This window comes from Paroedura picta, chromosome 3 (assembly GCF_049243985.1).
Source record: "Paroedura picta isolate Pp20150507F chromosome 3, Ppicta_v3.0, whole genome shotgun sequence".
NCBI lineage: Eukaryota > Metazoa > Chordata > Lepidosauria > Squamata > Gekkonidae > Paroedura > Paroedura picta.
This window is the reverse complement of record NC_135371.1, coordinates 2,244,987-2,264,045: the sequence shown is the minus strand read 5'-3', so window position 1 is coordinate 2,264,045 and position 19,059 is coordinate 2,244,987. Positions and strand designations below refer to the sequence as shown.

Sequence of the window (19,059 nt, the reverse complement as noted above, 5' to 3'; positions counted from 1 at the left end):
ATATGCAGCCATAATTGCCTCACAGTTAGCCATCCTAAGGGCCAAGTAACAGGAGGAGCGTACTTTTCTACTGAGGGAATCTATCTTTCTTCCCTCCTTGCCCACTGGAGTCATGTGCAAACCATATCTATATTTTGATTGCATATCCTCAGCTACTAAAGATGGCAGAGGGTGGCTGAAGAGGAATGCACAGCCTTTTAGTGAATTCTATAATTTTTTTCTGTTATGCAAGAAGTGGAAGGCATAGATGAGGGTTTAGCCCATGTAAAGGATACCCTTTATGGGTGGGAAGACAACCAGTCCAGGTGCATCAGGATACAAACATCCCAAAATGTTACCCATAGAAACCACAGGTATGTCCAAAGCTTGGGCCATTTTAAACATTTTTTTTGGAGAACAGCCTAAAATCTTCATTGGGGAGAGAGGATCCTGACCTTCAACAGCATCATCCGGGGAAGGATCAGATGGACCCGTGGAACCGGATATCGATGCATGCTCCTCTTCCTCACAACCGTAGATGGGATGCTTAAGAACGGGGAGTTCAATATTGAGGCATCTGAGAACAGGCACATCACAGATCTGGGTGGAGAACGACTCTTTGGAGATGGGTCTGAACAAGACCTCCGTTCCTATCCCGGCTCCGTGTCCAACTTGCTGGGTTCTGATAGACTTCTTGGGTTTTATGTTTGGTCTTCGACTTGGGCAGAGGCTCTGAAGACAATCTATCCCGGCTCTGGTTCCTTAGGAGTTGGATCCGATCTCGGAACCGACTGTGTCAGCACCACTGAAAGAGGACATGAGGTGATTTAGGAGAAAGTTGACTTTTCACCCTGGGCAGGTGAGTTTGTGGCCATTGGGGCAGAGACAGATAAGGTGTTTTCCCAGAGTGAGGATTTGAAGCAAGAAGTGAGGCCTGCTTGAGCCATGGGGGTAAACTGCTGGCATATAGCACAAGACCCCCCCAAATTACGGTTCTCACCCAAACAGATCAGGCATACAGGATGTTTGTCCATCCTAAGCATCTTCATTGCACAAGTTGTGCATTGTTTAAACAAAGGTGTGTTTTTTTTTTACGGAAAACCATCGAGAGGCTAGCAATCGACAATCCTCTCAGTAGGGTGACGAAAGGAGACCTGAGGGAGGGAGGGAGGGAGGGAGGGAGAGGGGCGTCTCCCACAGCATGAGAGCTTTAGGTGGGAAACAGTTGCTGAGCTCTGATCAGAGGGCTCCCTTCTGCTCTCTTGCTAAGCTAGCAAAGAAATCTTCAGTCTCACCCATGTAAGACTGCACAGGGCAATGACAGGAACTCAGAACATCAAAGAAAAACAGGCATATTTGGTTAAACATAGAAATCAAAGCCTCTCAATGTGAGGAAATACTTAAAAACCAAGAAAAGCATCTTAAACTTCTCAAAAGCCTACAAATTTGTAAATGCTTTATATAATAATAAACAATAAAATTATTTTTTAAAAAAAGCCTACAAATTAGGGTTTCTTACTGCACAGCAATGGATTTGTATGTAAAAATGAAATCTCCTCGCCCCACTACCCCGTTCTTTTATGCAAAATGAAATATTTTCTTTGTCAGCAGCTAACATCGCCTTACTGCTGTTCTGAACAGGGTTTTAAGGAGAGGGGGCTCCTACACGTTCCCCAAAAGTTCCAGGGCTGAGTCAAACCCAATGTTCTGTCAGTGGGAAGAAGGGACAGTCAGCTTGGTTTTATGACAAAGAAGCCACACAACGAGGGCAGCTTTTATTTTGGAGGGGAAAATTTACCTCAGAGTGGGGAAGCGTGGGGGGGGGGTTCATCACAGATGGTTTTGAAGATCACAGCTCTGAATGCATTTCCCGTTCAAACTATGAGCAGTCAAAAGATCAAAAGATGTTGCTGAAGAATGACTCAAATTGAGGGTCTTTCTAGACGCTGCACATTCAAACGTTTCTCCTCTCTGTGAGTTCTATGATGTCTTAGGAGATTGTTATTCCGACTGAATCTCTTTCCACACTCAGAGCATTCGAAAGGCTTCTCCCCTGTGTGGGTTCTCTGATGCTGGTGGAGACTGGAACTGGAACTGAATTTCTTCCTACAATCTGAGCACTCAAAAGGCTTCTCCCCTGTGTGAATTCGTAGGTGCTTTTGAAGACTGCATCTATGACTGAATCTCCTGGCACACTCAGAGCATTGAAAAGGTTTCTCTCCTGTGTGGGTTCTTTGGTGCTGGTGAAGAAGACCATTCTCGCTGAATCTTCTTCCACACTTTGAGCACTCAAAAGGTTTCTCCCCTGTGTGAATTCTTAAGTGCTTTTGAAGACTACATCTGTGGCTGAATCTCCTTCTGCATTCTGAGCATTCAAAAGGTTTTTCTCCAGTATGGGTTCTTTGATGCTGTTGAAGAGTGCCACTCTGACTGAATCTCCTTCCACATTCTGAGCACTCGAAAGGTTTCTCCCCTGTGTGGACTCTTAGGTGCTTTTGAAGACTACACCTGTGACTGAATCTCTTTCCACACTCTGAACATTCAAAAGGTTTCTCTCCTGTGTGGGTTCTTTGATGCTGGTGAAGAAGGCCGCACAACTTGAATCTCTTCCCACACTCTGAGCATTCAAAAGGTTTCTCCCCAATGTGGGTTCTCACGTGCTTTTGAATACTATAGTTGTGACTGAATCGCCTTCCACACTCTGCGCATTCAAAAGATTTATCCCCTGTGTGTGTTCTTTGGTGTACAAGGAGCTCTGATCTGTATTTAAAGTACCTTCCACACTGAAAGCATTTACATGCCTTCATTATAATGTTCCTTGGGAAATGGAGACCTCCCTGTGTTTCATCTGAGAATGTCATTCCACTCTCTGAACCAATACATCGGTTCTCTTCTGAATGTATGCTTTTGTGCTTATTAAAGTCTGGTTTCTGTGAGAAACTCTCGCCATGGTTTGAGCAACTATCATGTTTCTCTCCTGCATGTGTTTGTTGATGTTTAAAGAGCTCTGCTCTGCAAAGGAAGATCTTTCCACACTCCAGGCATTGATAGGTCTCCTTTCCACTGTGCTTTTGCAAATGGACGTTACATTGGGTGTTATCTGAGAAGTTTATTCCACATTCCAAGGACTTGTATGTTTCTTCCACCACGAGAATTACTTCAGGGGAAAAAAACCCTTGGCAAGGAATGGGTTGATCCATCTTCTCAACTATCTGGTTTCCTTTCTCCCTCTTGGGTCTGTCTTGATTCCTGAAGTTTCCTCTTAAATCTTCATTCTTGACTTCATCTGGTGAAAGACGATGCAGTTCCTCCTCCTCCTCATTCCTCTGATCATCTCCTGCTGGAATAAAGAGAGAGATCCCGGTAGCAACTGCTCAAGGAGATCTGCTCTGCACTTGAATGTCCATCCACACTCTAGGTTTTTCAAGGGATTGTCCCTGCTGTATACTGAAATGTACCATCACATATACGTGAAAAGTGGCTTCCTGCCTGCCTGGATGGTCCATCTCTGAAGTTTCCTCCAGCCTTTTCATTCTTGGCTCCGCTTCACTGGCAGTCTTTAAGCAGCAGCTGGGCAGATACTGATCCTTACATTGAACAGGGGGTTGAACTAGATGGCCTGTACTGCTCCTTCAAACTCTATGGTTATAACCCCTGGAATTCTACAAGTGTCTCCTCCACACCTGCTGCTGGAATCAGGTCCTACCTGGGGGGAGTCAACCAAAGGGCCTTCTGCCCTATGGGGTTGCCTCCCTGATAATTTGCCTAAAAAAGGACCCAAATAATCAAGACAATGAACAATGGGCCAGCAGTTTCTTCCATAAGTGCTGGACAGGGCCTTGTCCCAAAGGGAATCTGGGGTTTCCTTCCTGATCATCTGGTTTCAATAACAACCCAAATATGAGAATGAGCAATGGGCTAGCCCTAGCCATGCCGGCCTTCCCTTTCCTCTCCCCACAACAGACACCCTGTGAGGGAGGTGGGGCTGAGAGAGCCCTGACTGCTTGGTCAGAACAGCCCTATCAGGGCTGTGAGGAGCCCAAGGTCTCTCAGCTGGCTGCATGAGGAGGAGCAGGAATCAAACCCGGCTCACCATATTAGAAGCCGCTGCTCTTAACCACGACACCAAACAATGGTTGGAGAGTTGGACTTCTCACCACTCTCGTACCCCATGGCCAACAACTTTTCTACTCCTCCACCTTCGTGAAAATATATTAAAAGTTATCCTCAGTCCATCCAGTTTGTAGCAGGTTTTGCTACAACCTTAACCCAGCCTGCTCTCCCAGCTTGTAAGGCCGGCTTCTCTACTTTTCCATCCCATTCGGCTGTCCTTCTCCAGAGCTACCGGCCGTCTTCAGGAAGCAGGCCTGCATGTCTCCGATCCTTCCTTTTTATTTTCTCCCTTAGTAGCAGATGGTTTGTGAAAGGAAGGTTTTAAGCTTTGCTTGTATTTCACGTGTGCATTTATTTCCTTTCCGTAGAACTATTTTTATTGACCTGAGCTCCCCTGGTTCTCTTTCTGTCAACATAATAAATTTATTTTCTTGCTTAAGAAGCTGAAACTATTTGTTTCCTTTGAGGGCTGGGCTATATCTCAGTCCAGGTAGATATAAGGTTACAATCTGAGGAATTAATACCCACCCCACACAAGTTCCTCCAGAAGGATGGTTTTGCTAGTTACAGGGCAGCGTGTGCAGGAGTGATTGGGGTAGCAGACCCCTTTGGGAGATCCTCTCCGACCCTCTCTGGCTCAGGTAATGGACACAACACTGGCCTCAGTTGCCTCTGGGCAAGCCAGGTGGGTTTGGTCGCTTTCCCCGGACATGATGAATGTCACTTTCTTGACCATCCCAACTCCTGGAGACCCACAACAGGAAAAGTAACGGGGCAGGCCTGGAAAATGATGTATTTGTGTTCAATATTTTGAGTCATGCCTCATCCCAACAGTCGGAATTTGCACCTTTGTCACCCATGGAAGACCCTTACCCAGAGAGGCCACGCTCCCAAAGTTCTCCAGCATCACTTCCATGTAGAGAGCTCTTTGTCCCAGATCCAGGAGGGCCCACTCGGCCTCGGTGAAAGACACGGCCACCTCCTTAAAGGAAAAGGGACCCTGGAAGAAAAAGCAGATTCCCTCCTCAGAGATCGTGCCCGGCTAAGGAAGGCTCACGATGCAGAGCTTGGTCTGGACAAAGGGAGTGGTCTTCAGAGCCTCTCTCCCTCAGACAGCTTCACAGCAACTGCAGGAGAAAAAGCCCCCCCCCAAAAAAAAAGAGGGGAGGGGGACCCAGGGTCATCTCCTCTACCTGGACTGGAGGTGCAGCAGCTGTTTCCACACCTCTGCCAACATGATGGCCAAACACCCCCCCTCCACTGCCTGTGATGGAGACAAACAGGAGAGAAGAGTGTTAGCCAAGACTCCCTTGTTCATTGGCTGGCTTGAATCCCAGTTCATGCACCCTCCTTCCCAGGGCTGTGAAACCCAATTTCCAATGATGTTTAGAAAACTGGGGAGGGGTGCGGAAGAGAATCCCCAGATACTCTGAAAATTACAGAGAGGAAAACTCCAGGGTGATCTCGATGGGCTTCCAGAGTGTCTCCTGATTCTTGGACATCACATCCAGTCCACGTGCCATTCCCAAATGTGGAAGGCGAACCAGGCTACTGAGTGGCATCCACAGTCCATTCCCCTCTCTCTGACCGGGGCCCATCAGATGCTCTTGGAAAGCCTTTCAGCAGGGGCACAGAACACACATGCTGGACACTTGGAAGGCGTTTTCAAAGGTATGCTGCTCCAAGACATGGAGGTTCTACTCAGTCACCATGGCTAACCGCTGGGCCCAGATTGGAAGTTGACACAGAAATGCATTTAGTCAATGTGAATGAGAATGGAATTGCCTTCCAGGAATCTTCCTAGTCATCTCAGAGCTGTACAAAACTTAGAATCCTAGAGGGGGAAGGGGCCATGCAGACCATCTCATCCCACCCTCTGCTCAGTGCAGGATCAGCCTCAAGCATCAAGCATCCCGGAGAAGGATTTGTCTAGTCACTGCTTGAAGACCGCCAGTAAGGGGTGGCTCACCAGCTCCTTGGGCAGTCGATTCTACTGCTGAACTACTCTGAACTTCTGTGCTGTCTCCGTCTGAACTTCTGTGCTGTCTCCATCTGAACTTCTGTGCTGTCTCCATCCGGGTCTGGGTATTGCACCTGTCAGAGCAGCACTGAAAGGGTGAAGCTGCATCCCGTCTAAGCTGCATCCCTTTTCAAGGGAGTGGCCATGCTGTGAAACTGAATCCCAGAACTTAACCGAGAAGTGTCCAGAAATATGTCCTTTTTCTACTGTCATACATCCAGAAGAAGTTCCTGACCGTTAGAGTGGTTTCTCAGTGGAACTGGCTTCCTTGGGAGGTGGTGGGTTCTCCATCTATGGGGATTTTTAAGCAGAGGCTGGAGAGCCATCTGAAGGAGAGGCTGATTCTGGGAAGGCTCAAGGGGGTGGCAGGTGACAGTGGATGAGCGAGAGGGTTGGGAGGGTCCTACATAGTGCAGGGGGTTGGACTAGATGACCCAGGAGGTCCCTTCCAACTCTGATTCTATGATTCTATACACCTTCTGCCAGCAACGTAACTGTGTGCCCCAATTCCATCTGGCCCCAAAACAGCCCTACCATGTGAGAGGACATCTTGGGTGGGTCCTGGCCCTGCCTCTGGCGAAGCTTCAGAGAATGTCGCTTCCATCTTCACTGATGGTCTCCACATCTGAAAGGACAGAAAAGGAGATGGGGAAGAGAAGGAACGGCACAGGCCGAGGAGATGGATCCATCCACACTCAGACTGCTCAGCCCTGCATTGACCAGCAGGTATGGTCCAACCACAGGGGCAAGAATTGGGGCCCTCTGACTTATGCTAGGGCAGGAAGCCCTAGCATAAGGTTGTTGCTTACCCCCTCACCTGCTCTGCCTGCCTCTTCTCTTCTGCCTGGCTCAGGAGGAAGCCTTCGGCCAGGGCCACCGCCTGGGAGCTGCTCTCCGGCCCGCATCCTCTCACCCAGCCCTGCATCTCCAGGGGCAGGAGGGCCAGGAACTGCTCCAGGATCACCAGGTCCAGGATCTGCTGCTTGGTGTGCCTCTCTGGCTCCAGCCAGCGGTTGCAGAGTCCGTGGAGCCGGCTGCAAACCTCTCGGGGTCCTGCAGCCTCCTGGTAGCAGAACTGCCGGAAGTATCGGCTGGGCACTTCTGCAGCCATAGTGTCCTGGACCCAGATCTCTGGCAAAGCTCTTTCCCAAGATTCAGCAGTGCTCCATGGGTGGATGGGATAGAGACCGTTGTTTGAACTCTTGCCAATCCCAGGTCCTCCTGAGTCCTCTTCTTCCATCTCTTTCCCTTAGCTACAGGGGGAGGAAAAGAAAACATATCAAAAAAATCAAAAAAGAGCCCAAAGAAAACAGAGCTCCATCGCTGACCCTGGCCAAGAGGCATCCAAGTGCTGCCCTGGTGGATCAGGTGGAGCAAACGTGTTCGGTTTGTGCCTTGGGGCTCATGTCACGGTGCTATACCAGGTAGCAACCTTTCTTAGATGCACCTGTTTGGTTCTTCTGGCCTCTTTAAAAATCTGTTGCTGATAAGATGATCTTGGCCTCTTGTAATTGTGTATCAGTCTGTTCTCAGGGATGGAGCCTGGGGCAAAGTGGCTGCAGAGTAGCATTACTTAGTAGCGTTCAACTTACAGCAGTACAAAAATCCCATAATAGGTTTGGATTCTACTTACTATAACCTGGGTTATGTTTATTTTATGGGGAGATTTTATGGGGTAAGGGTTTTATGGGGTTTAGATAACTTGTAACCCACCTCGAGTCCATGGAGAGTGGTGGGCTCGAAATAGAATGAATGAATGAATGAATGAATGAATGAATGAATGAATGAATGAATGAAGTACACATATTGATATTCAGACCTGTCAGATCTTGGAAGGTAAGCATGGCCAGTGCTGGCTAATATTTGGATGGGAGAAGAAGAGTTGGGTTTTACGCCCTGCTTTTCACTCCCCTGAAGGAGTATCAAAGCGGCCTACAATTGCCTTCCCTTCCTCTCTGCACAACAGACACCCTGTGGGGCAGATGAGGCTGAGAGAGCTCTGACAGAACTGCTCTGTGAGAACAGTTCTAACAGAACTGTGACTGACCCAAGGTTACCCTGCTGGCTGCATGTGGAAGAGCAGGAAATCAAACCCGGCTTGCCAGTTTAGAAGCTGCCACCCCTAACCCATGACACCAAGCTGGCTCTAGAATCCCAGGCAGACAGGCAATGGCAAACCACCTCTGAACATCTCTTCATAGAATAACAGAGTTGGAAGGGACCTCCTGGGTCATCTAGTCCAACCCCCTGCACAAAGCAGGACACTCACAACCCTCTCGCTCTTGATTTGAATATCCTACAGGGTGGCTACAGGTTAGCTGTGACTCGACAGCTACAACAACAAATACACATAAATATAGGTCACAGTACCTAAGAATTTCTCCAAGAGACTTAGAGAATCCTTTTGGACAGTACTACCCTCTTGTGGAAAGGTGGGAGACATTCTGACCACCCTGCTACAAGGTGGAAACCTCAAAGGAGAAGGCAGGTGGACGGACATGCCTGTGTGTGGTCTGTGTGTGTGGGGGGGGGGGGGTCTGCAGAAGGCTCTGCCTGCCTAGAAGGAAAGCCTGCCTTGCAGGGATGAGGCTCCAAGGCCATGAAGGCTGGTGACTGATGGGCAGCCAGTGGAGGGGCTGTGGAAGGGGAGTCACAGGCCTGCTCCATCTCATCTAGTTGTCAATGATACATGCATTGCAGCATCTGGAGCCCCACACTCAGGGCATTCCAGTAGTCTAGCCTTGATGTCACCAAGACACAGAGCCAAGTGGCCAGAGCCACCCTCTCCAGACAAGGCCGGGCTGGGTCAGCTGGGGGCCTTTTCCGCAGCCTCATTTGCTTGCTTCTCCAACCATCCTGGAAAACCTTGAGGCTCTATGGAAAGGGGGGAGCAAAATGTCCTTCAAGACCTCCACCTCCCCGGCTGACATCACTTCGGCCCTTCCAGGATCTCCTTTCACTTAGTTCACTCGGGGGCACGGGACCCCAGCAGCCAGGCTGCGCTTCTGGCACCACCTCCCAGGCGCTTGGGAGGAGGAGGGGGGGAAGGGCTGCCCGCCAGAGGTCCATGGACTACAATTCCCATGCGCCCCTGCCACCGTTTGCCCCCCCCCCATATATAGCCAGCCAGCTCAGTGTCATCTGCATATGGGTGGCAGCCAAGCCCCAATGTCAAAGGAGTCTCCCCGAGGGCATTGCATAAGGAGGGCCCGGGGGGGGGGGGTCTGGCCCCAGACTGGGATCTCCCGATTCACCCCACTCCCCCCACTCGGCCTATGGGCGCCTCAGCAGGAGGGGGGCGCTGTGCCGGGGGGGGGCACGAGGAGGCCCCCTTTGTCTGTGAAGCTTTTGCATTTGGAGTCTCTTTGCCCCCCCGCCCCAAACACACGGCAGCCGCCGGCCTCTCTCGCTCTCCCTCGCTCTCTCCTGCACGCCCAGGACTTACTTGCGAGGAAACCTCCCCGGGATCCTCCGGCGCCCAGGCCGCCCCCCCTCCCCGGTCCTCCAACAGCAAAGCCCCCCGGCCTCGCTCAGCCGCTCTAGGAAACCGCTTGCTGGGCTTAACCCGTTCGGGGCTGCATCTCCGGAACCCTTCAGGGGGCGGCGCTGCCCCGGGGGCGGGAGGTAGGCCGCCCTGGAAGGGTTAAGCCCAGCGAGCTTCTTCCTAGAGGGGCTCAACGAAGCGGGGCCGGAAAAAGGAAACGGTTCGGAGGGGGAAGGGCAGGAAGGAAGGAAGAAGACTGGCCTGTTGACGACCATAGAGACGAGGGAGGGGGGAGCCCGGCTGCATCCGGAGGGTCCCGGGGAGGTTTCCTCGCAAGTAAGTCACTGCAGGGGGAGGGGACGAGCCTTTCAGTCCCGGGAGGGGGCTGGGCGTCCAGTGTCCCCGGATGCAACTCCCCCCCCAGGAGACTCCCGTGGGGTGGGGGTGGGGGTGGGGGTGGGGGTGGGGGTGGGGGTGGGGGTGGGGGTGGGGGTGGGGGTCTCCCTCCCCTCCTTTGCACAGGAGGGCAGCGCTGTCCAGAGGGATCCCCGGAGTCCCCAGGAGCGAGGGAGGGGCATCTTGGCTATGGGGGTTCCCGGGCAAGGGGGGTGGGGGGCGCCTTGCCTCCGCCCCCCCCTTGCCCCCAGACCAGCCCGGGCCGACCCCGCTTAGCTTCCAAGGTCCCCCGAGACCACGCGGGCCTCTTTTGTCCCAGAACCCTGGATTCTTTAGGCCGATCCATTGAGCAGGGGGTGGCACTAGATGGCCTGTATGACCCCAGAACCATAGAACCATAGAGTGGGAAGGGACCTCCTGGGTCATCTAGTCCAACCCCCTGCACTGTGCAGGACACTCACCCACTGTCCCCTGCCACCTCCCTGAGCCTAATCAGCCTCTCCGTCAGATGGCTCTCCAACGTCCGTTTAAAAATGTCCAAAGATGGAGAACCCACCACCTCCCGAGGAAGCCTGTTCCACTGAGGAACCGCTCTCGCTGTTAGAAACTTCTTCCTGATGTTGGAATGGAATTTCTTTTGCATTAATTTCATCCCACTGGTTCTGGTTCGTCCCTCCAGGACAAGAGAGAACAACTCTGCTCCCTCCTCTACATGGCAGCCTTTTAAGTACTTGAAGATGGTTATCAGATCTCCTCTCAGTCGTCTCCTCTCCCTTCCATGACTGTATGATTCTAAATTTTGTGCAGTGCTGAGATGACTAGACAGATTTCTGGAAGGCATCTTGCCCCCTCCTTGTGAGCCTTCTCTGCCTGGCATGATCTCAGAGGAGGGAATGTGCTTTTCCTTTCAGGATCCCATTTCCTTTGACGAGTTGGCCGAGTCTTACTGAGGCAGAGGGGGCCCTGCTGGGTCTGGGCCAAAGAGTTTTCTACAAGGAAGTCATGCTGGAGGACTGTGGGAGCGTGGCCTCTCTGGGTAAGGATCCAACATGGGTGCCAAAGCTGTGGGTTCTTGACATTGGGATGAGATAGGAATCAAAATAATGAACACAAAACAGGCCTACCCCACGCCTTGTGGGTGTTTTGAAAGTTGGGTGGCAGTGAGAAATATGCTCAGCGCGGCTGGGTAGACTGACCCAAGGCTGGTCTTGGGGCAACTGAGGCCAGTGCTGTGGTCGTCCCCTGAGCCAGAGAGGGTGTCCTGGCCTAGAGCAAGGAGTGCCGGAGGCCCTCAGAAAGAGCAAAAACATCCTCTGGGGTATCAATTCCCGATATTGTCTACCAGGGCTGAGATACAGACCAGCACTCAAAAAAAATGTGAAGGGAATGAGCCTATTTATTATATTAATAATTATATTTATTAACCATCCTGTCTCATGAGACTCTGGGCAGCTTCTAATAAGGTTAAAATATATAAAATTAGTAAAAATATTTAGATTTACAATAAATACATTATTATAATATTAAAACGGGAGTTAAGTGGATTGCCTGCTCCTCTATCCAGCAAGCAAATGATTTCATTAACTTAACAGAAAGAGAACCAGGTAAATAAAAATGCAGGTGTTGCAGAAAGTAAATAGATGCTTCTGGGAAGTACAAACCCCGTTTAAACTCTTTCCCTCACAAACTTCGTACTACGGAGGAAGAAAACAAAGGGGGGAAATCAGAGCCCTGCAGGCCTGCTTCCTGAAGGCAGTTGGGCAGCTCTGGAGAAGCACAGCGGAATAGGATGGGAAAGGCAAGTAGCCAGCCATCCACTTCCCCCGTCTGAGAATATCAGTTGGGGGCATTCAGAACTGTAAATGTTTTCAACTTTTTAAAAAAAATGTCATTTTTTTAGCATGAGTGATACGGAAGGGCGGGATAAAAAATGTTAAACGTATTATCATCATGTCAGATCCTGATTTCTCAGTTGCCAACCTTTACAACTCCCCCTCCTCCCCCAAATGGGATCTCTGGCTATCCGGGTCACTGGGTAGACCAGGGCCTCTTGCCACACACAAGCCTTCTGCGCACCCCTCACCCACTCCCCTTCAGGTGATCTGGCATCTTCAGCCTGGGGCAGGTAGCAGTGCACGGGGGTGATGGAGCTTGCTGAATATCTCTAGTCTGAACCTCCACCATCACCCTCCATGGCTTTGGCCGATGGTGGGTGCTACTGCCCAGGCATCTCTGGCTTATTGGACTTTGCTTGGCGGGGATCCTGTCATGCACATGGCCTCTGTCCACCCCCCCAACTCCGCAGATGGGGGGGATGAATTCCGCTTGTCTTCGCAGTCCCCTTCCATGGTGGCTCAAGGGCATAGGGGAACTTGCCACACCCAGTTGCCTTGTGGATTTTACCTTGGGGCCTGGGCTCACAGCATTGGTGGAGGGAGTGAGGTGGGGAAGGGGGTTGCCCCTCCTCCAGGCAGCATAGGAACATCTGCCCAGCACTGCACCACTGGCTCTCTGGTTCCCCCACACAGGATTTCCTCTGCCTCTCTTGAGTGATTTATTTATGTTACTATATGTATATACCACCCTTCCCTGTGGCTCAGGGTGGTTTATTTTTATTTATTAATTATGTGATTTATATCCCATCATTCCCATTTCAGTGGTTTGTGGCAGTCACAATGTTCTCAAGAGCCAGTTTGGTTAGAAGTGTGGACTTCTAATCTGGCAACCCGGGTTCGATTCTGCACTCCCCCACATGCAGCCAGCTGGGTGACCTTGGGCTCACCATGGTCCTGATAAAACTGTTCTGACTGAGCAGGGATATCAAGGCTCTCTCAGCCTCACCCACCTCACAGGGTGTCTGTTGTGGGGAGAGGAAGGGAAGGTGGTTGTAAGCTCCTTCAGGCAGTGAAAAGTGGAGTATAAAAAACAGTTCTTCTTCATTGGAGAGCTGGAAAAAGTTCAGAGGAGGGCAACCAAGATGATGAGGGGTTTGGAGTAACTTCCCAGTGAGGAAAGGCTGAACAGTCTGCAAATCAGACCTCCTTGTCTGGATGCTAACAGGATCTCTCTCTTTATTCCAACAGGGGATGATCAGAGGAATGAGGGGGACAAGGAACGGCATTGTCTATCACCAGATGAAGTCAAGAATGAAGACTTCAGGGGAAACTTGAGGGACCTTCGCAGACCCAAGAGGCAGAAAGGGAGCCACACAGTCCAGAAGGGAGATGAAGCCATTCCTTGCCTGGGAGGGGATTTCTGTGAAGCAATTAACACGGAGGAGGAAGGGTACGAGTGCTTGGAGGGTGGAATGGACTTCTCAGATCCCACCCAATATGATATCCATTTGCAGATGCACAGTGGAAAGGAGACTCAGCAAAGCCTGGAGTGTAGAAAGAGCTTTCTCTACAGAGTAGACCTTAAACATCAACAAACACATGCAGGGGAGAAATGCTATAGCATTCATTCAGCACAGAAGCCATTTCTTCCTTCAGAGAGCGGAATGGCATCCTCAGATGGAACACGGGGAAATCTACATTTCCCAGGGAACATTATAACAAAGGCATGGGAATGCTTTCACTGTGGAAGGTACTTTAAATACAGATCAGATCTCCTTGTGCATGAAAGAAGCCACACGGGGGAGAAGCCTTTTGAATGCTCAGAATGTGGGAAGAGATTCAGTCAGAGCAGCGATCTTCTAATACATCAGAGAACCCACACAGGGGAGAAACCATTTGCATGCTCAGAGTGTGGGAAGAGGTTTCGTCAGAGTGGCCATCTTCTACAGCATCAAAGAACCCACACAGGGGAGAAACCTTTTGAATGCTCCGAGTGTGGGAAGAGGTTCAGCCGGAGTAGCCATCTTCACAAGCATTTAAGAACTCACACAGGCGAGAAACCTTTTGAGTGTAAAGAGTGTGGAAAGAGATTCTGTCAGAGCGGCAGTCTTCAACTGCATGAAAGAATCCACACAGGTGATAAACCATTTGAATGCTCCGAATGTGGAAAGAAATTCAGCCAGCTTGGTACTCTCCTACAGCATCAAAGAACCCACACAGGGGAGAATCCTTTTGAGTGCTCAGAGTGTGGGAAGACATTCAGTGGCCCTGGCAGTCTTCAGCGTCATCTTAGATCCCACACTGGGGAGAAACCTTTTCAATGCTCAGAGTGCGGAAAGAGATTCTGTCAGAGTAGTGACCTCCGGCTACATCAGAGAACCCACACAGGGGAGAAACCTTTTGAATGCTCAGAATGTGGGAGGAAATTCAGTTTGCATAGCACTCTTCAACAACACCGAAGAATCCACACAGGGCAGAAATCTTTTGAATGCTCCGAGTGTGGAAAGAAATTCAGTCAACTAGGTACTCTTCAGCAACATCGAAGAATCCATACAGGGGAGAATCCTTTTGAGTGCACAGAATGTGGGAAGAGATTCAGTGGCCCTGGCAGTCTTCAACGCCATCAAAGAACCCACACAGGACTGAAACCTTTTGAATGCTCAGAATGCGGAAAGAGATTCAATCAGAGTAGCGATCTCCTACTGCATCAAAGAACCCACATAGGGGAGAAACCTTTTGAATGCTCAGAGTGTGGAAAGAAATTCAGTCAGAGTGACATTCTTCAATTGCATCAGTGTGAGAAAGTGTAAAGTGTTGCATATTACTATATCATAAATTTTCAAAAAAACATTTTAATGATGACTATTTCAATATAGTGTATTTTTCCTTTGGAATCTTCTGTATTTTTTTTACATTATAAATGTTACTCTGAGCAGGGGTTCACAGACTTTGTCAGATCGCTAAAGAGGTCCATGGCTCAAAACAGGTTTAGGGCCTCTGTGATGGAGGGAAATCCCTGCCTTGGGAGTAGAAATACCAGGGAAGAGGATTTAGGAAGAGAGAGAGAGGCCTCTCCTCCCCTCACTTTCTTGGAGTGTGTGTGTGTGGGGGGGGGACTGCTCTTCTTTTCATGGGGATACATCTGAAAACCAGCATATTTCCCAATTAGGAGTTGGCAACCCTTGGTGGCTGGCCGGAGATGGAGCAGGTAGGGTTGACAGGTCCCTCTTGGAGGTGGGTGGAGGGGACTTGCCAATAGAAAGAAGGCAGCCTGGAGCACATAACCAGCATCTCATGACAATGACTTCTGGGGGATGTTCTTGTCTCTGGGCAAAAACTGGCTTCTACCATAGAGTTTTCCCCCAAATGCCAGAGTGTCACTTGGAAGTTGCTAGTTTGCTGAGGTCACTTCCTGTGCAACCCTGGCAATGAGCCCTGCCTTAGGGAGCCCTTTCTGGGAGATTGCCAACCTCTCCCTATCATCAGGGAAGGCCTGACAGATGATCTCCATCGCCAGCTGGATAGAGGCGGTTCAGCTCTCCTTGCATTGCTTGATCTGTCGGCTACTTATGACGTAAATAAATAGGCCACATTCTTTCTTCTGGTAAAGCCCCCACTGGGCAGTGTCTCAGGGGCAGGCAACAGGGTCTGACAACTCTACGTGGAGGTGAGGTGGGTGGGTGTAGCTTTGCTGAGTCCTTGGAAGGGAAAGCTGCCACTCCCAAGCTGTCATTCTTCAGTTAGGCCATCTGCTAGAAGGAGCTGGCCCTTGGGGAATCTCACGCATGGGAGAGGCTAATCCTTAGATGGAAACAGTCATCTTCTCTCTCTTACCTTCCCCATGGTGCCACAAGGATTATCCTGTTGCTATGAAAGTGGGTTTTATTTACTTATTCCGTAATTTTAAAATAGGAGTCTGAAGTTGGTTCCCAGGTCCTTGTTTGCAACTTATTAAAGAATTCAACCCAAAAGAATTGAGGAGAGTTTGAGTAGAGAAGATCATTTATTTCACTTGAAGCCCCTTCAGCTATAAATTGGTGGGATGATGGATACAAAACAAGCAAATCAATCATCAAACGATAAATACTAAGATAATTTTTAGAACACAGGCACAAAATCTCTCAACAGCTTCCAGACAGCCCACCTCACTGGAGAACAACAGTTTTGGAAGAACAGACTTACTAGAGCACTGAAAGTCAGAGTTGACAGGAGATCCCAGGAGATCACACCCAGCTTCAGTAGATGAAGGACACTGTGGCTGCACATGTGAGATGTTCTCTACTGCTCCAGACACACAAGAGCAATTTCTTTCATTCCAGGGAATACCTTGAAGCCTTCCTGTGCATTTGGCTGTTGGAAGTGGATTACATCTTGCCAAATGAATTAAATGTCTGTGTTTTGGATTTCTTATAGTAACCAGGTCGTAGCTGTAATAGAGAGAAAACTTCCTGTATGAATCCAAGCCAATCATGTGACAAAATAGCTTCTGTTACAGTTTTCAGTCGGGGATCTGAGTAGTAATGAGAGAGGTTGCCATCTAATCCAAGAAGGCATTTGTGCTTGATAAAAAGTCTTGCCTCATTAGACATATTAGTTGACTGGGGGGGGGAGGGGCCTCTAACAAGTATCTTTAACCGCATCTGCAGGTAATGTTTCTGTGTGATTGCTTGCAAAGAGCACGGTCCAATTTCTAATCCGGTTGACTGAGTTGGAGACACAATTGGGTTTGGAAGAAGCTCCTTTGCAGCCTCTCCAGATCTTTTGTCATTCCCTCCTGTCATTATGGCGCCCAACGTAGGGTTGTAGTTAAGACCTTAGAATTGTATAATTTGAGCAGTGCTGGAAAAGACTGTCCACCATCTGTAAAATAACAAAGTTACAAGAATCGGATTGTCATGTAAGTTGTATGTGAAAACACCAAGAATTAAAACTGAATTTTTTTTCAGCAATGTTTTATTGCATTACATTTTCATATCATTTTCAGTTTGCGGTCAAAAAACAACCGAGATATTGTGATGGAATACTGGAATGTTACACTGGCTTCCATGTGGAGTGTGCCTTATTAGTAGAATCATAGAATCATAGAATTGGAAGGGGCCATACAGGCCATCTAGTCCAGCCCCCTGCTCAACACAGGATCAGCCCTAAGCATCCTAAAGCATCCAAGAAAAAACAACTCTTCTTCTTTGACTTTCCTAATTCATAAATTTCCTAGCATTATCAGGAATATAGGGGTTCCATTTCTACTACCTGCGATATACTGGCCTCCCAGTGTGAACAGAATCTAATCCTTGGGTGATGGAAGTCAAGCTACCTATCCGATCGGGGCCCTGTCGGTGCTTACTGAGTTCCGCAGGGCCTGCGGTTGAGGCCAGTAAAATATCAAAATAGTTGGCCTCCCTCCTGAATTGCACCCTTACCCTGGGTTCTGGTTTCACTCTCATGGGCAGAATTTTTAGAATGATGTTAGAATCACTAAACTGTGATTTTAATGTCTTTTGGTTATATGTCATTTCCTGGCCTGCGTCTGCTCTAGCAGAGAGGGTGATTCATAAATATAAGAAATTTGCAACTACTAATAAAAATAATCAGATTACATTCATTCCTGGTGGCCATGTCAAATATCCGAGTTAAAGATCGCTGTTAGATTCAGCCAATAGATACCAGCAGTACTGATGCTCCTGTACAAAGATATTGTACTGATATCTGGTTTTGAGAAGAACAAGCCCTCTCCAAACCTAGATTTCAGAAAAACCGTGTTCCTAGCAACAAGTCTTCCATTCAGATCTCCCATGAGAATACTCTCTGCTGGTGGGTATCTGATCACCAGATTTTCAACATATTTATCAAAAACTGAACAGAACCTTGGATAGATTCAAGTGGTTTGCCGTGTTGGTCCTGAAGTAGCACAACAAAATCAGAGTCCAGTAGCACCTTCAAGACCAACAAAGATTGCCTGCACTCAAAAGCTCACACCTTGAATCAATCTTTGTTGGTCTTAAAGGTGCTCCTGGACTCTGATTTTGTTTAACCAGAACCCTTTTATAAGAACTAAGGCTTTTAAGTAAGGACTTGTAAGTGACTCTATTCAAGGAAATATAATCTGGATAATGAAGATGGAAATGAAATTTCTTTTGGACAAGGTAGCAGTACTCTAAACTTGTTTGTTTCTCAGACTCTGCAAATTGCACACACCGAGCAAGATTTATATGAAATTGGAGGAGATTTGGGGGCCATTCAGAGCAGGAATCAAAACCTCATGAAAAAGAAGAGTTGGTTTTTATACTCTGCTTCTCACTACTGAAAGGAGCCTCAAAGTGGCTTACAATTGCTTTCCCTTCCTCTCCCCACAACAGTCACCCTGTGAGGGAGGTGGAGCTGAGAGAGCTCTGATGGACTGTGACTAGCCCAAGGTCACCCAGCTGGCTGCATGTTTAGGAGTGGGGAATCAAACCTGGTTCTCCAGATTAGAGGCCATTGCTCTTAACCCCGACACCAAGCTGGGGACTAGTATAAGGCAGGAAGCAGCTGGAGAGACGAAGAAGGACGGGGGGTTGTCTGACAAACACACGGGCTGCCAGTAGAGGGCACTGCAGGATTGTTTTTCACCACCCAGCCGTCTAAAGAGCGCATTTCCAAGGGGGAAAACCTTTTTTAGGTCTCCAAGAAGATGCTGCCGGATTTGAGTCCTGAGGCTGCGTCCACCAAGACGGGCTTCCAGAGCACCTGCAGGACTTCCTTCCCTAATCGTGCACATCCCAGCTGGAGAAATCGCTATGATTTCGTGTTAGCAGTTGACAGTCAAGTCCAGGATCTCTCTCTCTCTCTCTCTCTCTCTCCCCCTCCCTCCCTCCCTCCCTACCTACCTACCTAGTACACGTTCTGTACCATGGGGCAGGTGTGGTTTACTCGGCTGCCGGAGAACTGAAGCTGCTCCTTCTCACGGGGGAGGACTCCTAAGGACACCAGGAGAGCCCCACAGGATCCTGGCTCAGACAGCAGCCGGACGGTAATCATTTTGTATTTTACGTGTCCAATTTTACTAGGGAGATAACTTGTTTCTCTTTCTGTCTTGAGTGTATTGTTGAATTCAATTCAAAAATTTTTTAAAGAAAGTAATTCATTTGAGGCTGCCTGACCTACGTGGCTAACGTTTTGGAAGAAACATATAGTTAATGAATCCAGGAGTGGAGTGAGGATTGGGGGGGGCCTAGGAAAAACCAGACTGGGGG

The 19,059-nt window shown here is 49.0% G+C and overlaps 3 protein-coding genes across 6 annotated transcripts in view; 2 read left to right on the top strand and 1 right to left on the bottom strand.

Moving 5' to 3' along the window:
- LOC143833891 (uncharacterized) overlaps nucleotides 1-19,059 on the top strand; it is a 234,189-nt gene that overhangs the window by 177,863 nt on the left and 37,267 nt on the right. The window lies entirely within an intron of this gene.
- Nucleotides 1,416-9,705, bottom strand: LOC143833981 (uncharacterized). Of its 2 annotated transcripts, none has more exons than XM_077330405.1 (6): nucleotides 9,558-9,705; nucleotides 6,930-7,365; nucleotides 6,647-6,737; nucleotides 5,286-5,356; nucleotides 4,966-5,092; nucleotides 1,416-3,319 (listed from the first exon to the last, which is right to left on the bottom strand). In XM_077330405.1, exons 2-6 carry the CDS (start codon nucleotides 7,350-7,352, stop codon nucleotides 1,902-1,904), a joined length of 2,130 nt encoding a protein of 709 aa, XP_077186520.1. In that variant the 5' UTR covers nucleotides 7,353-7,365; nucleotides 9,558-9,705; the 3' UTR covers nucleotides 1,416-1,901. The 2 variants fall into 2 exon arrangements, with proteins under 2 accessions (XP_077186520.1, XP_077186521.1); XM_077330406.1 differs by having other exon boundaries at nucleotides 1,416-3,316.
- On the top strand, nucleotides 9,824-16,777 carry LOC143834047 (uncharacterized). The gene is made up of 3 exons (XM_077330584.1): nucleotides 9,824-9,932; nucleotides 10,904-11,028; nucleotides 13,076-16,777. Exons 2-3 carry the CDS (start codon nucleotides 10,995-10,997, stop codon nucleotides 14,635-14,637), a joined length of 1,596 nt encoding a protein of 531 aa, XP_077186699.1. The 5' UTR covers nucleotides 9,824-9,932; nucleotides 10,904-10,994; the 3' UTR covers nucleotides 14,638-16,777.